The sequence below is a fragment of the Chelon labrosus genome (assembly GCF_963514085.1).
Source record: "Chelon labrosus genome assembly, chromosome: 15".
NCBI lineage: Eukaryota > Metazoa > Chordata > Actinopteri > Mugiliformes > Mugilidae > Chelon > Chelon labrosus.
In genome coordinates, this window is record NC_140348.1 from 21,205,325 (window position 1) to 21,229,384 (window position 24,060).

At 43.1% G+C, this 24,060-nt stretch overlaps 1 protein-coding gene across 5 annotated transcripts in view; it reads left to right on the plus strand.

The window, feature by feature from the left end:
• The first annotated feature begins 714 nt into the window (after positions 1–714).
• ablim1a (actin binding LIM protein 1a) overlaps positions 715–24,060 on the plus strand; it is a 39,417-nt gene continuing 16,071 nt past the window's right edge. For 2 of the 5 annotated variants that reach the window (XM_084561981.1, XM_084561982.1), the window contains exons 1-2: positions 5,984–6,452; positions 19,485–19,622. In XM_084561981.1, the coding sequence (XP_084418107.1) occupies positions 6,218–6,452; positions 19,485–19,622 (373 nt within the window). In that variant the 5' untranslated portion in view covers positions 5,984–6,217. Of the gene's footprint in view, positions 868–5,983; positions 6,453–10,327; positions 10,458–19,484; positions 19,623–24,060 lie in introns of those variants that run through there. The other 3 variants (XM_084561983.1, XM_084561985.1, XM_084561984.1) reach the window with 2 other exon arrangements.

A 24,060-nucleotide genomic window follows, 5' to 3' on the forward strand; every position in this document is an offset into this window, starting at 1 on the left:
CACACGCGATGGGCTTTTTAATTATTCTGAACGGTCAGTGCATACAAATGGAGACGGTGCATTCAATGAGGGGCGACGGTCAATATTCGCTCTGGAATAATCAATCAGCAAATCCACTTTAATCATCCGGCAATTTAGGTGGACAATTTAGCAGAGGCAAAAGCTTCAATGAGCTGTAAAATGAGCGGATTATATCCTCACTCATAATGCACCGATTTGAGCCATTTCTCTGAAATTGCGGCATTTCCCCAACATTAGGTTTGCTAAAATAATAATAGTAATAAAAGAAAATGTCACGTGCTTTCAGGATAAACGTGAAGAATCCACGCGAGGATGACTTTCTTAAATATACCGGATAAAATCGCGACATCAATGCCACACACGCAACAAACAAGGCAAATTGCTCAACTTTTATGATTTAGCCCAAACTACCGCGTCCAAGAACAGCACAGTCATCCCAGACGGGGAACAAAAAAAAATAAAAAATAAATAAAAAAGTAGACTGCCCCGCTTTAACGTTTTGGGGGGACCCTGTAGCAGCTGCAGGGAAGGAATTTCAAGAATGATTTCATTTATAATTTTTCCATATCGTGCTCAAATATGGACGTGAACTTGTTGGAAAATAAGAAGGATGCTGTCTGTTCCAGGACACGCCCTGTCGCTGGAAAGTGCTCTCTCCATCGCGCATTCCGGTCCAGTCTACCAAATCGCGGGCTGTACGTTCCCCTTGCGTTGAAATCCCATCAAATGACAGCCAAAACTAGATAATACCCGGGCTCTTCATCGCCTTCCGCAAAGCTGCACCGGGGCTGCAAATCTCGCCAAAGAAGAGAAAGAGTCTCTACCTACCGGGCATGTCTGCTAGAGGTGAGTATCTTTTGCCGCAGAAGCCTTCATGACAATACATACAGAAGGAAAAGAAAGTCTCTACATTTTTATTTTTTTTTTGGAGGGGGAAGGAGGGAGGGAGGGGGGGTCTTGGTTCAAGGCTGGGTGAGATTGGAGAAGAGAGCCCCTCACCGTCGTCTTTCGGAAGGATTGGGCTGAGATAATGACACTGATACTGTAAGTAGGTTACACCGGTGCATAGCTGAAACTACAGCTTCCCCACTGCTCCAGCTGCTGCAACCTTTTTTTTTTTTTTTTCTTTTAAAGACAGCCTACAACTTATTCTGTTGATGTGGACAGCACGAGCTCTGTGCAACCTAAAAATAGACCACCTCTTTGGAAAAAAACAAAAAACAAAAAAAACAGCTGTGGTGATGATGATGCCTCCTCTGATTATGCTTTTTTTTGGCCATCTTTAAACAGGGAGGGTGCATGTAATTAGTTAAAAGCTGCACACTGTTGGTGGAGGACTGCTGTCAAGTGATTTAACTGTTGAAGTGAGGTGACAAACTGCGGCCGAAAGTGGAAACTGCAACAGAAATGCAAGCTAAAATCTATTTTTAACCTGTCTGAGTTGTAAAGATTTTTTGCTGGATTGAAATTTTTTGGTTTTTGCTTCGGAATAAATAAGGTGACACACCTGCAGACGGTGCATGCAGGTGGATTATGTTTGCTCCCATCTGGTGGGCTTTTGTGCAGTCTTGGGTTTGTATCCAGTGACCATGCGCTCTGGCAGAGCCCCCAGCTGCGATCAGATGGACTGAGTGGCTGGTTGAGAGTTGGATGGAAGCAAAAAAAAGTCACAGAACTAATGTGACTTTGAGGTTAATGCATTAAATCTGCAGCTGGATTCGTCATGAAAGCTCTGATATTTTTTATTATATATATATATTTGGGGTTTTCTCTGCAAAGAAACCTTTAAGAAAGAAATTCACTGTACAGTACACCACTATCCTCCAGGGTATGACTGGCTGAGTTTGTGCAGCGAGATGGCTTTGAACCCCACCATTACTGATGTGGCCTGCTCTATCTATCCTCCATGGCTGCTGGTGGAGATCGATGAAGCTCAGAGCCCACTGCTTGACAGCCCCCCTGTGGTACATAGATCTGATTAGCACACTTAAACCCCTGCAAGCAGCCAATCATTATTCATGAGAAGTAACTACCCTGCACCCTAAGGTTGTACGGCAGTGAATTGCCAATTATCTCCGTGTTGTGTAATGCGGGGTTATTAATTTATCATCGCAGATGAATCGGATGCATCGACACAAACATATCAGTGTGTCACATCCGGATGACCTGCTGATCGCACGGGCTGTAAAACTTGATTCATATCACGTCTCAAGATATATACGACAAAGGCATTGCCAGTCAAAGGCGTATTTGTAATCATTATTAATAGGTTTACGGTTGTGGATTTTCTTCCTATGCTTTGCAGAGAAGCGATGCACTTCTCAACATGCAACTGTGGCTCATCAGAGTTCGTCACGTTTTAAATGTCAAATTGTGAGGTTGATTGACAGAAAAATGAATTTGCAACTCTTGTGATGAATGATCAATCATCATATAAGTCAATGTTCAAGCTTTTCCACTTCCAGTCGTCTCAGATGTGATAATTGACTCTGTTGAGTATCTTCTGGCATCTTGTAGATTAATTGATAAAATAATCAGTACATCAGTTGATAATTAAAGAATTAAACATTAACGTACGATACCCCTGAAGATTTATATTAAAGGTTTTAATATCAAGTTGCTAATGGGTCGCTCTGTCCATGCTTTTGACCTCTGCTGGTGTAAAGAAATGTTACAGTAGCAGAAAAGTAAAGGCAAGAGCTAAAACATGCCAGATGATTGATTTCTGTTCAATGGGAGGAAAAAAAAATCTCCCATTACTCCACTCTCCCCTCTTAGTGTGCATATGTGATGACCAGCCCCTCCTTCACTTGTCCAGCAAGCATCAGCCATTACTGTGCTCTCAGTCTTACAGTCGCCCGCCCACCACCCCCCACCCTCAGTTATCAGCACATGGCCATCAGCTTTTACCTTGGTAGTGATGTCTTTCCATTAGTCACCCCACCTTATAATGCACCCCGGCGGGCGTGCTGCTCTGTCTTTCCAGTCCCAACGCATTTCCGGTGCTGTTTTCATTTGTCTGTAATACCTTAGCATGATTTTTTATTTATTTATTTTTCATAAAAGCATTATCCCTCTCACTTGTACCTGTGAGCTGATCTCTCTATGAGTCTGCTGATGGCCAGCGGGGGCTAAAGTGCTTTGTCCAAGGTCACCTTAGTTGTGACATTAGAGGGATAGTGTCATCACATTCCTCCACCACATCCTCTAAGATGAAACCTGCCACAGTTATGTCACTGAGCATTATCTCTTCATGCATATTTATGTATTTTCTGTTTTGGTTCTTTATTGTTCCGAGTGGCCAATCATACGTGGGTGAATTGCTCATCTCGGCCCATTAAGCCACTCATATCTGGTCCACTGCAGAATCTTAAAACAGCGAGGTGGACTTCATAGCTCTGTGATAAGTGGGTCTGTGCTTTTCATTTAGTTTTATTCTAATCATAAACAGTCGAACACGTTGGCGAGCCATATATCATCCACAATTTTATGGACGTCTTTGAAGGCAGTTCGTAATTGTACTGAAAATATGGTTTACGTTCTCTTCCTAATGACGTCTTCAATCGAATAAAAGCAACATGAGTTCACCAAAAGATTTCCATCCAAAAAAGAAACAAATGTTATTATTATTTTAGTTTAGAAATGGGAGAATATTTTCAGCCTTAAGGAAATAGATGGGATAACATTACTGTGTTTGCCATGACTCCCTGCTTCATCCCCATCTTCAAAAGACTAGACTGATATGCTTTTGTCTAGTAATCAGATCTGAAAGTAATAATTGCATTTGGATGTCTGGTTTACTTTAAGTGAGCAACAACAAAGAAAGTCCGCCCCCTGATACCTGGTACATCTCCCAGTTTTGCCCTCCTCTGACTTCCGGCTCTGCCCCGCCCTTTCCTGGAGGAGATTTAGCACATCCTGCGCACCGTACCTGTTACACTGCAGTGTAATCTGGATGATCAATGGTGGATATCTAAAAAAAAAAAAAAAAAAAGAGAGGAGGCAAGGCTCCATTCTGCAGTAACCCAATCTGATGCCTCCTCCTCATCCGATCGCTGGAGAGGGCTGCTCGTGCTGCAACATCACGACCCTCTGCCTCAGCAGTTTTCCCTCCCTGTGTGTGTTTACATACTGTGTGTGCGAATATGGGGGTCGGTGTGCGCGCGCATGCATGTGTCCTGGCAAAAGTCTGAATAATTGATGAGCAGTGGAAGGAGTGAAAGCAGTGCCGGACGGGACGGTGTGTGTGTGGGAGTGTGTAGAGATGGAGGAGAGGAATACAGTGAGGCAGAAGCCTGGCTACGATGGGCTCTGCAACTACGCCCAAAAAATAACCTCCTGCTTCGGACTAGATGGTAAGACAAGAGGGAAAAAGCTGAATGGGGCGGGGGGAGGGGCGCTTTTGTGTAGTCATGTTTGTCTATGTGCAGTGCCGATATTCCATTGTGCAGACGCAGCAGTTTTCTGAGCATGTATGTGTTGGTTTGCGAGTGTGTGGGTAGCTGTGGCAAAGCTACGACAGAGACGATGACAACTGGAGGGCAATTCCTGCTGCAGCAGAGTGCCATGTCCTCAGCTACTCCCAGGTACATGTGTCTCTGCATGCGTGGGCGTAAGATGGTACGTCTTCTTGCTTACACCTCACCATCACACTTAATCCGTTCCTTGGAATGAAGCCTTGGCTTTCTGAATGAAGGTGTGTCTTGAAAGAGGAACCTAAATTAAGTCAAACTAGCTAAGTACTGTACTGATGTAAGTGATAGTAAACTCGGCCAGCCTGAGTCTAGCTATGTGCGTGTGTTTGTGTGTGACAAAGACAAAGAGGAAATTCATTCAATTTGAAGTGCAGGCCAAGCCAAGCCCGACATCTCCAGACTAAAAGGGATATTTTGTGCTTTGTCACTGTCCGCTACGCTTTTCATACTGTCCTTGTCACCTTGATTTGTTTCTTTTCATGAAAGAAATGGATTTGCTTTTTAAATCATTAAACAGATGGTTTTCTTTTGGTGTAACACATATGAGAGGCTCGTCTGTTATTTGTTGAGTTTGCCTCTTCATCGGCTATGTATTCGCCTCCCATCAATCAAAAATGTACCTTCTTGCATATTTGACTTTTCCAGTGAATATGAATGCAGATTTGGCTCAGAACAGAGTGCTTGTAAAAGTGTGGAGATATTCGGAAAGTCTTCGCAGAAACAAATCCGTCCCAACGTTAGGCGGTTTGGAGATTAAAAACTCAGAACATGTCTTCTTACCGAGTTACATCTCCTAAAATCCTGTTGCTGTACCCGACAATTTCATCAGCTAACAGACAACCTTCGGCGGTGTTACGTCTCCGGTGCTTAAATAGTATTAAATTTGAATGATCCTGCTGATGATTAACTGTGGGCTTGTGCATTGTTTGCTGGAATGACCTTGCTGGTTTTTGACCTTGTAAAGGACTGGCAAACTTCCAAGGCAATCTATCCTGAAAGTATGCCTTGGATCCATTGTAAAGCTAAATGCTGATCCATCAGACATTTGAAGTGAACCCACCTTGATGCTAAGTATATTCACACGCACACACTTCTCACTTTTTGATGACATAATTTAATGTAAAATGCATAACAGCGGAAACAGCGTGTTTGCCTTTGGGAAAGTTCTGGCAGGGTGTCAGCTCTTCGTTTGGCAGGTGCGAGTAAGTATAAGTGATTGGGATGCACATAGTGTTGAGACTCCCACCGTACGATTGGCAAACTTGACGTAGACCAAATCCAACCCCACCCAGAAGATAATCATAGGCTCGACGTCAGCCCTAAGCTGCTTAAGGCACCAGGCTGGTTGGGCTGAAGACTCTCATAGTGTAAGCTTCTTTCCCTACTTGCACTCTGCTCTACCTGCAGCAGAGTGCTTTGTCATACCTGCTGACTCCTGCTTGGCGTCTCCACCTCGAGGTGGACATCTCTACTTCTTGTATCTATCGCGCATCTGAAGTAACAGGTGGATGGACCCTACTGAGAGAAGCTTCAACTGGAGTCCTTGCTGGATATTGCCACGATTTGACGATGAGCTGCTTTGAATTTACCCATCTACCTCCGGTCCCTCAGACGGGCAAACATGTTCTGATCTCAGCGCGGGTCTGTGCCCCACACTGGCCGACGTCTACCTGCAGCACTTCACCCTGATTTGTGGGACGGTCGAAGGGGAGCAGGGCACCATGCCCACCCTGCCCAACCTCAACAGCCTGGGCAAGCTGTGCAGCTCCAGCCGCAGCCAAGGCGTCGACCGCGTCCGAGTGAAACGCAAGAGCTCGGTCAAGCGTATGTCCATCATCGAGGATGGGCATGTGGCTGAAGTCCTGTACCTCATTCCTAAGCAGTACATGGAGCAGCTCCCAAACCTCAACCCAAATGACTATTATCTAAGTGAGAGGCTGAATGATGTCGCTACAGGTAGGGCTAGAGAAAAGACATAATTCTTTCTTGGAAGCATTTATTCACCCACCTCTCGTTGCTGCCTTCCATCCTATTTGTGGCTGATTTGAAACTGTAGCAGCATCCAACTTTAATGATCACTGCTTAATCAATAAGCAATAAAAAATAGCCCATTAAAATACCAAAAATGGCTTTTGTGCAAGTACACTGTCCTACTTTTACACTTCTGATTGAAATTACACTTTATTCTGATTCTTTCCATCTTGTCTGCGGTTCCCACTTCAGCAGTGGTTCATTAATACAACAACAGGGAGCTTTTGTTTTGGTCAGGCTGCTCTGCTTCGCATTCGGTTTGTGAGTAGGTGTCTAAAAGTGAATCGATTAGTTGTTGCTCAGCGATTACTTCGTTTTAATTGGATGACAGTGAGTGATTACACCTCTTGAGGCTTTTCACATCTGCCCTGTGTGTGCATGTGTGAGAGCTGTTGCGCGCGAGTTACGCAACCGCAACTCCAAAAAGTCTTTCTGGAAATGTCAGAAAAAAAAAATTAATTACTGTCCTCTTACATAAAGCAGACCCGTATGCAAAGGAAAGACCTGCTGCATTTCACCGGTACATGGCGGCTTACATCAGGATTACAACATGGGCATAAATACAAATCGAGATTTCCATGACTGCATGCCAGACGCAGTAGTAAAATCATCACGGCTTGATGTAAATACTTTCAAACCCCCCCTTCTATTTTCGGAGCTTAAGTCTTATTTTGACGAATACCGGGTTCAAGGAGGGTTTGTCTGCAAGCTGACCTGAGATCAAAGATCACGGAGGTCAAGGCTTATGGTAGGCCATTTCATTTCTTCGCTGTCAGCTAAAAATCAATCAGCGACAGTGACATTCAGTTGCTGCACGTATTCAGTGAAATCTGTAGTCATGTGAGTGCTGCTTTCATTTTTAGTTTTATTGTGGACTGAAAAGCTGAAAAGCAATAATCATTACCTTTATCAGTACCTTTCTGACACCTGCTCAGTGTTAAACCCTCAATCATACAAAAGCTGAAACCCTGTGTCCTCTGTTTCCACGCTGTAGACAATGCTGCGTTAATTCTCTAGATGTTTTTTTTCAGTATGAGTGCCTCTGTTCCTGCTTTCCAGGGTCACAAAATGTTTTAGAGACCTCAAAGAAACATGAAAACAAGCCACCAACCCAAGCTTCCTGTGGGTTTTAGATTAATATGTTTTTTTTTTTTATGTTTGCAAATTGTTGAAATGCCATCTGGCTGCGGTGAAAGCATGTTTCTGTCTGTTCAGGGTATCTGTAAAAGAAAGAGGAACGATAATCTAGTGTTTCTGAAATACACTTTGAAGTAGTGAACCTGGCTGCATGGGATTACAAAAGGTTCTCTCCCTTTTTAAAATAGAAGCAAGATGGTGGAGCTCTTGCCGTTATCTAGCGACAGAGTTAAGTCCGTCTATTCTCCAGAAGAGTTGAAGAGTGCATCCTCTTTATTTGTCTTTTCTTGTTCTGTTGAATTTAAAACTTCTGCAACTCGTCATTGTGTTTCTGTTTGTGTGTGCGTGTGTGTAGCTGTCCGGCATCCCGCTATCCTAATTTTAAACCCGGGGATAATTGGGCATCATGGCCACACGGAGAACTGTGGTTTACGCTACTCATGACCTCTTGTGTTATAATGCTTTACTTCTGCAGGCAGCTGTCTACGTATCTATGAAATGATCATGCTGTATGATAACAGTGCTTAATCTGCACTTATATAAGGGTTGTGCGGTGTTTCACTGACCAGGTTGTTAATGGAGAGTCAGACATGAATCATCCATAGGTGAGCCAAATACAGTAGAACCCTTTCATCCATGGATAATAGGCTTTGCTGCACAAGAATTACTCTTGGCAAGTCTTATGTGGGTGCGATTGTCCCGTAGGCCCGGCACAGATTATTAAAAGAGGGGAGATGATAATAGGTTCATTATAGTAACAGGATATCTTTGTGTTGCATTTGAACTCAGATTTACTCTTGCTACTCAGCTACTGAAGTTTCGGTCTTCATACACTCATAACGTATTCCCCTCTCTTCGTAATAAAAAAGGGTGGAGTGCTGGAGAAATGTCCGCTGACTATTTTTAACGTCCGCCTCACTGGCATGTCTCCGCCGGCTGATGAGAAGAAAACGCCCCTCGTGCACGTTGTCGGGTATCCAGAAGGTGGCACAGTTGACACTGCAGTGGATGAATGCGTTGTGCATGCATAATGGCCTGCCTGCATCAGCAATTACAGAGGTGGTGCTGATGAAAAACTGGTCCTCCCCCTCAGACACGGAGAGGCACGAATGGATCAGTAACAGTTTGGTCTCTTAATTGCTGCTGTGCGTGTCTAAAAAAAAAATCATCTTTTCTTTACCTCACACACTGTCTGTCTAAAAAACTGCACTGATCTGCTGCTCTGTGATTAGCTGAGTCCCCAGAAAGCAAATAACAAACTTTATCTACACGTTATATAATAGTACACTATGAAGACATTTAAGTGAAATAGCATTGTGTCTGATTTCACCAATGCCAAAATGAACAAAGCAGCAAATCATGTTGCCTCTGTTTTATAGAGATTTGCATAAATCTTTCATGTTGCAAATGTTTTTATCTCCCTAGCAGATGGGAATCGTGTTTATTTTGCAACATCTCCGCGATAGAAGCTGCTAAAAGACTGCGTCAGTATTTTCATATGTTCGGCTCAAGTGGCGGATGATATAAGAGCCGGTGTGCTCTCTGGCCCCAGCCAAGAACGTGCTCTCTCTAATTGGATTCCAGGGGATCCACTGAAGATATTAATACGAAGCTCATGCTAGAGATCATGGTAAGTCTGACCTTCGACCCTAGATGGTCCTTCATGTCCCCTCGTGCGGTCCTCGTGCATTGCATGTTCGCGGTGGAAAGCGATGAGATCATTACCGACTGAGGCCGCTGCTCAAGGTGAGGCTGTGGGATGATCGGGTCGACAGCGTTGATGGGATCTGACCAGATAACCCTGGCTGTCTGTCATTCTCAAAAGATCTCAGAAGACATTTATGCATTTTCTGATGCGTTATCACTGTTTTTTTTTTTATTTAAATTATTCATTTTGCCACTTATTGCAGTAACCACCTCCCAGTCCAGTCACGAATTCTTTTACTTTGCGGCTTTATTTTTTAACCATTTCATGGCTTCATGCTTTTAAATATATACTAATTTATTTAAAAAATGCACCACCTTTTTAGTTTAGCAGGATAATTACTGCTCCGGAAAGAGCAATTAATCTTCCCTGAGTCTTTGTTGGGATTGATTTGTGTCGTACAGCAAAAAAAAAAAAAAAAAAAAAAGTTTTAAAAATTCAAATTTTTTATTTCTGGGATAGAGCTTCATTTATAGGGTGGGATGAATTCACGTCACACAGTTTAGAATAGAAGTTGAGTCAGACTTGATATGTTGATGTTTCAACATAAAAAGAAACAGAGGAAGAACGTCAGTGTCTGAGTTTACACTAACATGACTCTAACATGTGGCTAAATGTGTTGGAGTGTGTGTTTAAGGGGCTCTGGTTTGGGGGATTTTTTGGTCACACAGCAGCAGCAGCAGCCACCTGGTTGCTGCAATGAGGAGGCGGCTGACACAACAGAGGGGCTGCGAGAGAGAGAGAGAGAGAGAGGGGAAGAGAGAGAGCAAAAGGGGAAGAGGTGGGAGGAGGGAGGGGGAGGAGTGGGAACAGGAGGAGGAGGAGGAGGAGAGGGATGGGAGGAAAACAGGCAGTCGGGAGGCAAACCCCACGCTGTAGCTGTGTTTTTGGGAGGAGAGCTTAGCAGCGCCTACACCTCTCTCCCTCTCCTCTCTCTCTCTCTCTCTGGTGTCTCGTCCTTCTCTCTCTTTTTGTTTTGCTCTGAATTAAAAAGAAAAGGGGGATCTAGCAGCTCCTGGTGACTGATTCTCAGAGCCTTTTCCGGTGCAGATATACCTGGATTCCAATGGTCATGGTCAAAGAAAAAGGTACCCCGGCGGCGGTCGTGAGTGTGTGTGTGTGCATGTATGGGATTTGTTTTGCTTGTCGTGCTGTAGACTGTCTGCAGTCCTTGTGCAGTATGTCCATTTGAATTTGCCCTGCTGTGTCTGACTGAACTAGATCTGATTGGACTGCATTCTTGGTCATTTTTTTTTTTTTTTTTTATAGATATACTGTATCTGACCTAATCATAGCAGTGTGGCTGTGGTTTTTTCTTCATGTGGGTGTGTGTTGCTTGGAAGGGGAATGACTAAACGTGCACCTTCAGCAACATATTCTCTCAGACTTGAGACAGAGCGGCAGACTTGGAACATGCTACGCCCTTCTCATCACTCTCTCCCAAGCTGCTGCTGCTGCTGCTGCTCGGGCTGGAGTCTGCTTAATTTGGCAGCGTCAGGCTTTATGTAAATGTATGTCGGAACAAAGCATCCGAAGCCTGTCATCCAAACATGACAGCAAATATGATAAACCTTCGGGGGGCCACGGTGGGATTTTGGTCCCCGTGTGGAGGCTGAATAAAAAAAAAAAAAAAGAAGGTAACGTGTGGGGACGGGAAAGTGGAGCACTAGTGTAGGGAGCCACACTGCGCAGAGCTACGGACCTGCACTCTCCGTCTTCCCTCTCGCTCTTGTCTGCAGCCGTTGCCGTGGCAACCATCTAAAAGGTACACTCCATTGTTGTCAGCTGTTGTCCCCATTCACAGGCTCCCGTTGACGATTGTTTCTGCCTCTGCGAGTGAGGTCGTCCAGCTGTGTGGGAGCAATTAGGTGAAGTCAAAGGGGCGGGTGGCCATCGTTTCGGAGATATTAACATTCCCGGCGATTTCACTTGGGGCATGCGGTCATGAGGTTGACCACCGTTTGTCAGCGTGACTCACGGCAAGCGGGAATGTGGGCACGGTTTTATGCAATAAAGAAAAATCTCCTGTTTCAAATGACTCAAAAGAGAAGTAGGCGCATTAATTCAGTGTGAAATTGAAGGCCGTATCTTTACTGTACCTTGGATACTCAATCTATAACAGACTTCATAATGGAAAAGGCTTGGTATTACATCACCTTTCGGCTTAGTTAACTGGAGTGGAAATGAACGTAAAAGTCATTAATCACACTATTATGTGATTATACAGTGTGCCGCTATTACACTCAAAGTCTATTCCCAGTGTCTCAAGTTGTGTTTCAGTAGAACGCTTTATGAGTTGATCTCCCAGCTTTGTGTAGACAGTTTGTGCTGTGTGTGTGGGCATGGTGATATTTTTGTTTTTTTGTCTGAAACTATATCTATCCGTGTTTTCAGATGTTTTTGACAGATATGCGTGTAGGTTTTGTTTATGTATCTGACAGCACACTGGTGGCCGGAGGCGGCGTCCAGCCCTCTCTCTTGATGTGGATCCGAGCGGCCACGAAGAAAAGGCCGAGTCCCCCGTGCTGGCAGAACACCCTTAACCTCTCGCTGCCACGTGTTCATCTCCCACAATCCCTCCTTGGAAAATTTTCCATGGTCTTAACCCTCTGGGTAACTCTTTGGGGTTTAGTTGGTGGCAGGAGGCTCGTCGTGAGGTTTTCTTTCATTCCTTTAAAAAGAAAAGATGTGGGAACCTTAAAATTTCCGTCTGCATCTCCAGGGATCTCATAATGCAAACTGTCTGAGACCAGGTGGGCTCTATACCATACGGAAGCACAGCTGACCCAATAGTAAATTACACTGTATGCTCAGAGAGATGAATCATAATCAGGAGATTGCAGTGTTAGCGATTTGTCCGCTTGCAGGCGGCTGTCCTATTTTCAAAGCCAAGAATACCCTTGAAATAGTTTGTAATTTATCTGGGCCATGTGTACCTTATGTAGTCTGATCTTGGCTTGCTTCTCTTGGCATCTTCGCCGTTTTGTGCACATTTTTGGGATTACTTCATTCGCTTGTCATCTCGCTCGTTCTCGGGCCATCTGCGCTTAAATTGCGTAAGACGCTCTGCCGACCTGCGCTCCAGATAATCATCATCACATGCACGTCACCTACCTCGTATTAAGCGCCAACTCCTTAAACTCTTTCGCAATCTTTTCTTTTAGACATAAAAGTCAAAAGAAAATGTAGCTGCCTCCTGCGATTTCGCAGAGTGCTGCAGACAACCGCAGTGATGCCTCATCTTTGAAGCTTGCCAGTGTCTACCCCCTGAAAGAGGAGCTAAACCCTTCCGCAGACATCAATGCAACACACACACGCGCACACTCCCACAGACACTCGCCGCTGTTTGTACAGCTGGCACACAGGACTAGAATATACGGATGAGATAAGTGGTCGCTGGTGGAGTGACGGTCGCTGACCTAAAATATACAGGCTAAAATAACAAGAGTGGCACGAGCATCACGCGAAAGAGATACAGGCTTCGGCTATACACTGTGCCAGTCCACAAACATCCTCCCTGTCTGGCATCAATCAGTTTGATTATCACAGGAAGTACGACACAGCAGCACGCGGCCTTAATGGGATGCCATTCAGAGGCAAAGAGCCAAGGCCTTCCCCGGCTCCACATCCACAAACACAAAGGCTTGTGCAGTCCATGCAGCCACCATTGTCTCGCCTCAGCGTAGCCCCGCTGGAAGTCTCTCTTTCTGTTCATCAGACTATTAGTATTATTATTATTATTATTGTGTACCTGCCCAACAACAAACGCTAAGCGCGCTGCGGCGTTCAAGCATTGAGAGCAGATCATTATTCAAAGCTCAGGTCCCCGAGGATTAGTTATTCAACGTTGGGAGGGGGCCTGGTAGAGGCTGATAGGGTTCCCCCCTACAATTTGTGCCCCGTGTTTGAAGTGCTTTGTTCGGGGGGCGCTGGTGGCGGGGCAGCGGGACACGGAGGCGGTGAACGCGGCCATACATATTCATGGAGGGGAGGGTTAAGAGCTTCTTGTTATGTCTGGGTGATAAAGAGCCCCACACACCCTTCCCCCAAACTCGCACACATCCTATCCCAAATTGGGATTTCATTGTGGGCATATTTTATGCTCTTTGAAGTTATTCATTGGTCAAACCCCCTCGGTCGTATATATATCTTGCTCCAAACGGATTGGACTGGATGGATACGGGGGTAAAAAAAAAGTGTTTTTGTGTTTTGTTGAATATGAAGTAGACACATCTGAGACCAAAATTATTGAACACAATGAGAGTAAGATGACAGCCTTCGACACTTTCCTCTTTGTCCCTCTGTTTTTGTCTGACAAACTCAATCCCATGCATGTTACTGTACATCCCTTTAAGGCTGCTCTATTGGAGACTCCCCCTCTTGTCTGTGAATCTTACGGTAACAGTGCAAGGGAAAGTGCAGCTGAATCTTTAATACGATCTTTTCATCTCTTATTTATTGTTGTAATTGCCCCCCCCAGCCAAACTTCTCCTATGCATTCCTACGGGCCCGTGGCAGGAAATGAAGGAAACAAAGTCCTCAGCAAATCCAGCACTCTCTGTCAATACAGCCCCACTCTTTTGTTACTTACCAGCAGGGCCAGGGCACGTGTTACAGAAAAGATCTGTCCTCAGGGGATTCAAGATGGCCTTTCTCACTTCCCCCCTGAGTATCATCTGCAGCTTTTATTATTGCCAACGCAGCTAGGGCTCTGTTTAAATGGGCGGGGGGTGGGTTGAATACAGGGGTGGAGAGAGCAGTCCCCCTTTTTCTCTGTCCCTGGCTTTGGGATGCTCTGCTGGTTATTGTTCCCTCAGCGCCGTCGTTACGTCCGTGTGCGTGCGTGTGCTCATTGTGTGTTTAGGCTCATATCAGTCACTTTATCCTCTGGTGTTGAGGCGGGACGGATCACTCCGTCAGCACAGCCAACAAATCCGGCCCAGAATGAGGAATGTGAGCAGCACTCGGAAAAACTGTGCTACTGTATATTTCACAGTAAGTTGCTCTGTGCTGAGGTCGCTTCACGGACCGCGTACTTACTTATTTATAGTGTTATATAATATACATTCTGGCAAATCAAGCGCCATTTTGGTGTTATCTCAAGAAAAACCCTAAAGACTCGCTAATGGATTTATTTCAGATCAGTGTTATTGAAGTAAAAGCGCTGGATGTCATTCTTATGGATTTTGTGTCCAAACAAATCTTGTAAATGGTCCAATCTGAATCCTTTCAGCAGATTAAACATCCCTTTTCACGTCGGCTTCTTCACTTTTTACGAAACCCAGCGTAAAGCACCCGTCTCGGCTTGATTACGTCTCACCCTCTCTGTGCAGCCACTGCGCAGGCAAACGCAGCACTTTACGGTGGAAGAGGTGGAGTTGGAGCTGGAAAAACGCGACAACCGTAGAGTCCCATCCAAGCCTCATCTCTTAGATCCCAAACAGAGATCTAAGAGTCCCAGCTCTCAGATCCTCTGTGCTCGGGATGCAAACATCTGTCTTGGATTTCTGTCAACTTGTTATGACGTCAGCAATGTTGACTTTTCCATGCGGGGCTGTCCCCGCTCACCACGCTACACTCTGAGATGTTAAAAATAGTGAGTCAGATTTGCCAACAGGCTCAAAGCGGAATAGTTGACATCACAAATATATATATATATTTATACATCAACTGATTGAATGTGAAAGAGTTTCATTCAAAAGATGAAGGCTAATTTATCATACAATAGTCAATTGTCACCAACTCACTGGCCCACGCAAAAAAGCTTTTATTATTTACACTGCCAGTTTAGCAGTTTAGCATGTTAGTGAACAGTTGCTGAAAATAGTTGAAAGGAATAGGCACATATGCATTTTCTTCAAGAGTTGGTGGAGACCAAAACAAAGTTAAAAGTAAAATGAATACTGCACCTTAATTGATGTGATTGCTACAACAATAGTGTAAGGATGATAATCTGAAACTGTAGAAGTTTAACAGCAGTTACTAGTCTAACTAATGTGCAAATGCTTGAGCATTTACAACTCAGTTGGTTTGCTGCCTTACTGGAAATCTGATTAGTGACTGTTTTTAGGACAGGCTAGCTTGCTAATGAGCCATGAAGTTGGCGGAGGAAGGCTCCAGGAAAAGAGGAGATATGCGACTTCCAGTAACTCCAAAATTGACTGAAATTTCCATGTTGTGAGTTTTAGCTCAACATCACAATTAGAGGTACAGTTAGAGTGCTCTCACACCTAGGTTGTTGTTCCAAAACCGTGATCATTTGTCCTTTAGGTCGGTTCGTTTGAGCTGGCAAATGAACCGAGCTGAACACGGATAGAGAAGACGGGTGCAGGTTGATTGTAATCGCTCCCTGGTGCGGTGTGATTGGAAGTATGAACACAAGTTACATATGGGCTGATACGACTACCTTATAATTACAAAAACAAGAAGTTTATCTTTGTAAGAGTGCACACCAAATCCTCCCTACAAATGTTGCTTCTACACGTAGATGCTTGATCAAACTGAACATGTGTATGGACATGGAACAGCACTAAATGCCAGTGTCCGCAGTTTTTTTTAATAGATTTGATTATGTTTCTGATTTCTTGATTTTTTTTTTCACGCAAAGTTATGACCAATCACAAGAGTTGAGGGCGCGTCAGAACGTTGTCTCCATTTCACTGCAAGCACAAACTGAACCATGGTTAAATGCAGCGTTGCAACAATATTCAGTATCAATTACTCCCTGAAACATATAGATGTAAGAGCTCCCTTACACTCAGGACTGAGGGAAGAGGAGGAAGAGTGTATGTGAAAGTTTTGCAGTTGTTTAAAGGCGCCATTAACTAAGTAACGAAAGTGCAGCTGTAAGTAATAAGGAAATTACTTTGATGCTTGCCAGTTGGTAAAGTAAATACGCTTTTTGAACAAGTATATCATGAGTTAACTGACTATAGCTCAATGCTAATGTAGCTAAGCAATTCTTGCATATGTCCCAAGTTTTAATGATGTTCTGTGTCTGAAACAAAATGAAGGTGGACGGTAAAGTTACAGCCCTAATTGGCCAGCATTTAAACACCTATCACACAAAGCCAAATTCCTGGATTAGGTGTCACCGTCTGTATTTATATGCTACTAATTGTGACTGCACACTGTTCCACAGATTATTGTCTACCCTGGTTTGTCCAAACAGCCTGCATGTGACCACTCATGAAGTGGTAAGAGAGTTTTAATAAGCTGGATTTGACCTTTCAGTTGTCCCAGCGTGTGCGAGATGTTTAAAATTACGTGTTAGATTGGATATTTTTGCAGTGTGCGCTTACCCAGATGGCCTCTGTTTTCCCATGAAGGTGCAATGTCACACACGGAGCCGCCGAGATCAGTTCTCTGTCACAGTAGTCTGCTTCTCCCAGAGATGACTCATTGTCCTGCTGAGTGTAATCACATCGGAGACACCAGGGAGACAGATCCTCCCCTCATAACCTACCTTCTTTCCATCTTTATCGTCTCATTCCACAGTTTTGTGCTGTCTCACAACTGCTCTCCGTTCCAAATTATGAGCAGATTGATGTTATTGTAGTTGTGTATATACCAATTACCACAGGACATTTCAGCCTCTACAGGGTGAAAAACAGATTGTCCCATTAAAAAGAATAAAGAGTGAATTGTCTTTTTAATTAGATTTTACTGCAGTCAAACTGCCCCTCAACGTCAGAAAGTCACTGCAACTGTAGAAGTGGGATGCAAGCCAGGCCAAGTCATCAATAATCCAGAGTAATGTCTCTCCCTTGTAGCCCATTGATCGTTCGTGATACTATTTTTGTGCTGTGGTGGTGTCTTATTTTAGCCTTGCAGACTAATGATTCAATGCAGAGCAGAAAGAGCAAAGATCCTTTTTTTTTTTCATGTGTCTTCTCTGTGTGTGCATGTTTGTGTGTGCACGTCTTTGTTTGAAAAGAGAGACAGAAAGAGGATGAGAGAGAGAGCGAGAGAGAGAAGCTGCCCGGCTAGTTAAAGCTCCTGAATGTGAAATAATCTGCTGGTTTCGGATAGCTGCTAAGCTGTGTGCAGTGCGGCACTGCAGCAGTATTCACGTCCCGTACAGTAGCTGGGAATCAACGTCAGTCTATGTCAGGGACGCCCAAACTTTTCACTGGGCAGGGCCAACGGCTTGCATATCATTGATCTAAAGATAAAACTGGTGCCGCTTGAGACAAAGCAAGCTGATAATAGCTTCTCTTACTTATATAATTAAGATTATGTGGCTGTCACAATAACTCACACTAACAAAATGATGTCTAAATTCTTCACATTAACATTAGTTTACTAAAGACATAACATATAAAATCAAATAATCAAACTCCTGTTTACACTTACCCTGTCTGCACTTTATCCACTTTATTCATACATTCGTGTTACATCCTCCTTTAGACAGTTTGGAAAGTTTCAAACATTTATGACATAGGTCTATTTTTGGTTTCCTTAAAAGTGTCTTGGTTTTGCACGTCATGCTGCGCACATTTGCCTTAAATTGCCCCCCGGGGACAAATAAAGTTTTCTGAATCTGAGTCTGAATCCCTAGAGGATGAATCTTGCTTGATCTTCCTCAAATACCATCAGCCAGTCAAAGATTTCATGTTCATGTCTCATATCTTGGGACAGGCCGTCATGGTTCCCACAGGGTGGATCACGATGACTGTACCTTCACATCTGTGGTTGTGATTTTGAGACCTATTGAACAGATTGTCGATGGTGGTGCAGTGGTCGACGCTGTTGCCTCATAGCAAGAAGGTTCCAATCTGTGCGAAGTCTGCATGTTCTCCCTGTCTGGGTTTGTTTTCTGGCTTCCACAGACATGCTTGTTATGGTTAATCTGTGATTCTGAGTTGGCCGCAAGAGTGCACGTGAGCATGAATGGTTATTTGTCTTTCTGTGTTGGCCCCGGGACTTGTGACTTGTCCACATCTCTCACCCAACGCCAGTTAATATCCCCTGTGACCCTCTACAGGATTAGTGTTTATAGTTTATATATGGACGGGTTGATAGACTGACATGAAGTTTGGTTAATATACTAATGCATTTCTGCAAGATGAATTGCTATGACTTTACTTTTCATGTTGCGTGATCAACAAATTGCAATTTCTGTTAAAAGACATTCTCACCGTGTTTGTTGAACTTTCTTCCATGCTGACAAATGAAACTGAGATGTCTAACAATAAACACTATGCACATGTTAGCACGCTGAAATAAGGGTTTATTCAAATCCTCGCTGTACTTAAATATAGAACCTGACAGAGCTGCTAACACTCTTAGTCAGGTGCTGCTCTGATTTAGTTTTTGTTTCTTTTCCGGCGTCTGCACTCTGTCACTGTAGTTAGAAATGTGGAGACAATTGTTTTTTTGGCATTAAAGCTGATATTTGCAGGATACTGTTGTTCCATTCATCTACAGCCTCTGTAGAGGGAGATATCCAAATATTAAAGTGTCTTCTGTTCTGTTTTTGCTTGTGTTTCTGCACTTGACAGGAAGTAATGAACCTCTTGTTCAGCTCAGTAATTATGCAGCTCTGAAATACTTGTCACATCTATGTTCTTATTCAGAGTTAGCATGTGACAGAAGCTGATATAAAGACATGTGTGCTCTTTAAACATGGCGAAAAAATCAGAGGATTTCTGGGTATGTGAGCGAGGCAAAGAAAGCAAACGGCCCATAACTCTTGTTTTCCTTTAAGGATGAAAGGGCATTAAACTCAACAGTAAAACAGATTTCATCAATACCCTTTTACTGTGCCATTTACCAAGCCCTGCTTCCCTCAGCATTTCGACTGTCCATCCTTCACCGATCCAGACAGACTATATTTAGGTTGCTGCTCTCTAGAGAGCCCATCTAGCCGTGAACCTCAAGTTGTGCTGTCCCGCTCTGTGCCCTCTTTTTTTTTTTTTTTTTTTAAATCCTGACAGGCTCTGAACTGTTGGTCTTTATCTGGCGCTTTTGTGATGCTGCAGATTCAGGTCCTTCTGCAGAGCGTGTCCTCAGAAGGAACAGACTGAAAGAAATGTTACGAAAACTGCCCTGACTACCGGATAACTCATCAACATCACAACTCGGTAGTAACGTTAAGGTCTCGTCTCTTGCAGTGGCTCATGCGCAGGACACACACCACCACTCCGCAGAGAAGCCCCTGATTCAGTGCTACAAGTGTGGGGAGCCATGTAAGGGCGAGGTGCTCCGCGTGCAGAACAAGCACTTTCACCTCAAGTGCTTCACCTGTAAAGGTACAGTAAAATGTCACAGATTGATGCACAGAGTCACGAAACAATCAGCCAAACTGGTATTTTAATAAAGGCACTAATTGGTGATTGCACTGCTGCTGAATAGGTTTCTAGTCGCCTGTGATTTGGCTCTGCCTTGTTTCCTGCCAGTCTTTTCATTAAAAAAATAACCGTAGGATGGGTTTTGTTTTTGTGTACACACACACATATTTTTGCATAGCTATCTTTTTGAGGACATTCATTGGCATAATGCATTCCCTAATTGTAACCTTTTGTCTAAAACTGAGTCTTAACCCTTAACAGCCTTGTAAAGAAGTGAGGACCGGCCAAAATGTCCTCACTTTGCGCATATGTCCTCACTCTGACAGTATAGAACTTATGGTCCTCAGAAAGATAGCTGTACAAGAACACACACACACACACACACACACACACACACACACACACACACACACACACACACACACTGGCAAAAATACAAGAATTTCATGCATCAACCTACAATGTTGAACCCGTTGAATCATACTTTTCTTCAAAATGAAATGCTGACATTACAGAATGCATGGTTTTATGCTTTAATGGAAGTAAGATTTAAAAATGTGGTTTTAATGGAAGTCAGTGAGGCATTTTTGGTTCGAACAGGTCCAGAGGCAGCATCTGGCACTACATGAAAAATACTGATAAGGTCATTTTTGTTGCTAATCATTGACATATCCAAGACTCTAATCACCACCAAAGCCCCATCCCCCCTACTGTTTATTATATGGAAAATAATTAATTTTTTGTGTTTTTTTTTTTAAATTAATAATGAAATATAACAAATAATTAAACGTGCATTTAAAGAGTTAAAAATTCAGAAAATTACTGAATGTTTGGTAGTTTTGAGAAAGTTGGAAATTGTTTAAGAGATTTGTGAAAAAAATAATAAATGTTGATATATGTTAATTTAACTGCAGTGTTTTTGTGCGTGTACCAGTAAGCTGTCCAGTAGTAAGTAGTAAATGTAAGGAGGGCTCAAGGGTTAATCTGCTGGTGAATAGGTTTCTAGTATTTACTGCCTGTGATTTGGCTCAGCCTTATTCCATGTCAGTCCTTTTGTAAATACGTTACGTGTTTACAATTTAAAAATGAACCCTCAGACAGCTTGGAAGACTGTTTTTTTTCAGCGAATGAGAAGAAAAGATGTGGGAGTTGTGTGAAAACTGTCCGCTAAAGTGTGAAGTTTTTAAAATTCACTGCTAATTTGATACTGCCACAATTGTAGGACATTTGCTACCTTTCATTCACTGCGCTGCCTAATAAACAACAGTTGTGTTTTTAGGGGATTCTCCTCAATCTTGTGTGTACTTGAGAAGTACGACAGTTTGCAGGTGTCGAGGAGTCTGATGGCACATAAGGCGAAAATAAAAAAGTGCAACTGAACAAATTGCTCAGTTTGTCTGTCACGGTCCCAAACAGCATCCCAATCATAGGATGTTAAGGAGCAGCCAAGTCCTTTCACAATGTCCTTTCTGCACACAGAAGGCTGCATGGTGACATGACTTCTACTACTTCAATTAAAGTGCCATAGCTGACTGCTATTAGACGTAACAGTGCAAGTCTTTAGCCTTATTACTGATAGACTTCTGGCATGATCACAATGTTTCCACCCACGTCTGAAAAGGCATGCTCATTCTACGCTGAGCCTGCCCCGCTGAAGCCCTTGTAGTTAATCTGCAACTGGAGCACTGTTATGGAGATAGCTTAGTTCACCAAGGTCCCAGAATAACACAAGCAAACGCCGAGATTAGCACTTAATTCGGTCCTTTAAGAGTGGACATGCATGCCTTTCTGTAGTCGGTGGTGATAAGTGTGCGGCGCTCAAGTTAGCGGTTACCAAAGAAGACACGAGGACAGCTTTAATAGCCAAAAGACTCACTGTCCTAGTCTTTGTGAGCTGTCTGTCTCCAACCTTTAGGCTGACTAATAATAATTCTGTACTAATGATAAGTCCTGTTCACGCCGGGTGAATGAGCTTATTGTTACTTAAAAGTCATAATGTCTTGGCAGATAATTGTCAAAATAGGTTCTTTTTGCGTTGTCTTTCCTCATTCCACAAAATGCGCTCAACCAAAACTTCTCTGAATTCACTTTCATTTCAATTTCACAAGTCTATAAAGTTTCCAAAATGGCATTTTTATGTGATTTATGAAAAGCCCAAGCGGCTGGACATCGCATTCAAAAGGCCACCAAATCTGCACTGCTGGTTTTCTTTTGACTCAGTTAGCTTACAAGCTAATCTCATCATCCCTGAGCCCTAATGCAATTAAAGCTGATTCTTTCCCTCACCCGCTCTCATTCATCCGCAGGACTTAGCGTGGCTCATTGCATAAGAATGATTAGGTGTGGTTATCTCAGACATCAAAATGTTGTCTGCTTTCTTGCTGCGGCATTTCCAAAAAGGCCATTTAATTTCACACTGTGATGCTGGAATGGTGGACCCCACAGGGTTCACAGTCATTTTGTGGTGTTATATTGTATATACAGCCACATTATTATAATGATCAAACCATATACTGAGCTCCCCCCATAATAAGCAGTCTTTTTTGCCGTAATGAAACGAATGACGTGTCTTTAACAGTGTGAGGTTTTAATTGTTGTTTCTGTTTTTTAAAAAAGTAAATGATGCTATGGCTCATGGAAAATAGGTGTTTATATAGAGTCATATGTTTATGCATTTTTAAGCATTGCTCAGCACAGCACAACTTCACATACAGTTAGGTGGATACACTATGATTGGGTACTTTCTTATTTTTTATTTAAGCTGTTTATTATAACATACAAAAGTTTCAATTAAGTAACATAAAATGGGCTTAAAGTGCAGACTCTCTGGTTTAATTTGAGGGTTTTCACATCCAAATGGGAGCAAACACGTAGGAATTACAATCATTTTTATGCACAGTTTCCAGTTTGCAGGGACACTTGACTTCATGGACGGATGTAGGATATTCCTCTACTATTTCATCGTAAAAATTAATCAGGTAAAAGGTCTGGAGTCGTTTCCCAATGTCTTTGGAAATAGTTTCTGTGAACTATACATGTGAATTCAAAGGACTCCTCAGTGCAAGTGAAACAGGCCACCCTTACTGTGCAAAAACAAAGTCAATCCATCAGAGAGTTTGCAAGAACAGAGGGAGTGGCCAAATTCTGAGGAGAAAAAAAAAAGGAACACACTGGTTAGCAACATAAAACAAACTTGACGTCCATAGAGGTTCCCGGAGGTTGACGTATCATTATCCAAGGGTACTATAAAGAGAAGACTTCACAAGAGAAGGTGGAGATGGCTCAGCAGAAAGTGCAAACCATACATAGGTCTCAAGATCAGACTTTGTCAGACAGCCCTTTAAAACAAAAATTGCACAGCATTCTCCTGCTTGCATGACAAGAAGAAAGAAGTATGGATCAGGGTTGGAACGGGTCATGATCTGAAGCATGCAACATCATCTGTGGAGACAGCATGATGTTTGGGCGTCCACGACTCCCGTTAGCACCAAAGACATAAGCAAGCAGTTGGATGAATTTGAAGTGTGTGGGTTTATACTGTCTGCTCAGATTCAGACAAATGAAGCAAAACTGACTGGACCTCGCTTCACAGTACACACGGACAATGACCCAAAACATTCTCTGAAAGTAACCCGGGAGTATTGAAGGTAAAGAATGAATATATACTGCAATATCTGAGTCAGTAAACTGATCTCAACTGGACAGAGCGTGCATTATACTCACTGAAGACCAAACTAAGACCTGAAGAAGCTGCAGCTGACATGACAAAGCATCACAAAGGAGGAAACTATTCATGGTATGAAAAAAAATACATTTACTGAGCCCCTTAAAATAAACTGTGTATAGAAATGGGTGTAACTTCCACATCTGTCCTCCATATGCATGAGACTTCCATCCGTTTAAAGCTGAAAGAGTGTTCTTTAAACCCAAATTCATTTCACATACATAGATAACTGTGTATGGAAACATGGTCTCTGATTCTAATCTTATTTCATTGTACACATGCGATTTGAAAAGACTACAGTGGGCAGCCAACAACAAAAAAACATGCAGGTTATGGCCTCGGAGCCACTGCAGTCAATGATTGCCTTCCTTCTTTTCTCCAGTTCAGTCAGTCATTCAAATGCTCAGTACAATTTCAATGTCACACCAACATTAAAACGTACCCAACTCCCAATTGTTCCCTGATTAGTAATCCAGCCTCTGTCAGCCTTTCATGTTTGAGTAAATGACAAGGTCGTGTATGAATAGAAGGAAGCTTGTTGGAGCCCGACTATGTGTTTATGAATATTTCTTAGTCGGCTATCTTCAAAAACACATGAAGGCTATTTCCTGGGTTAGACAATTGCAGAATTGTTGCAGCATTGAGCAGTCAACCTCTAAAATGACAGCGAATGAA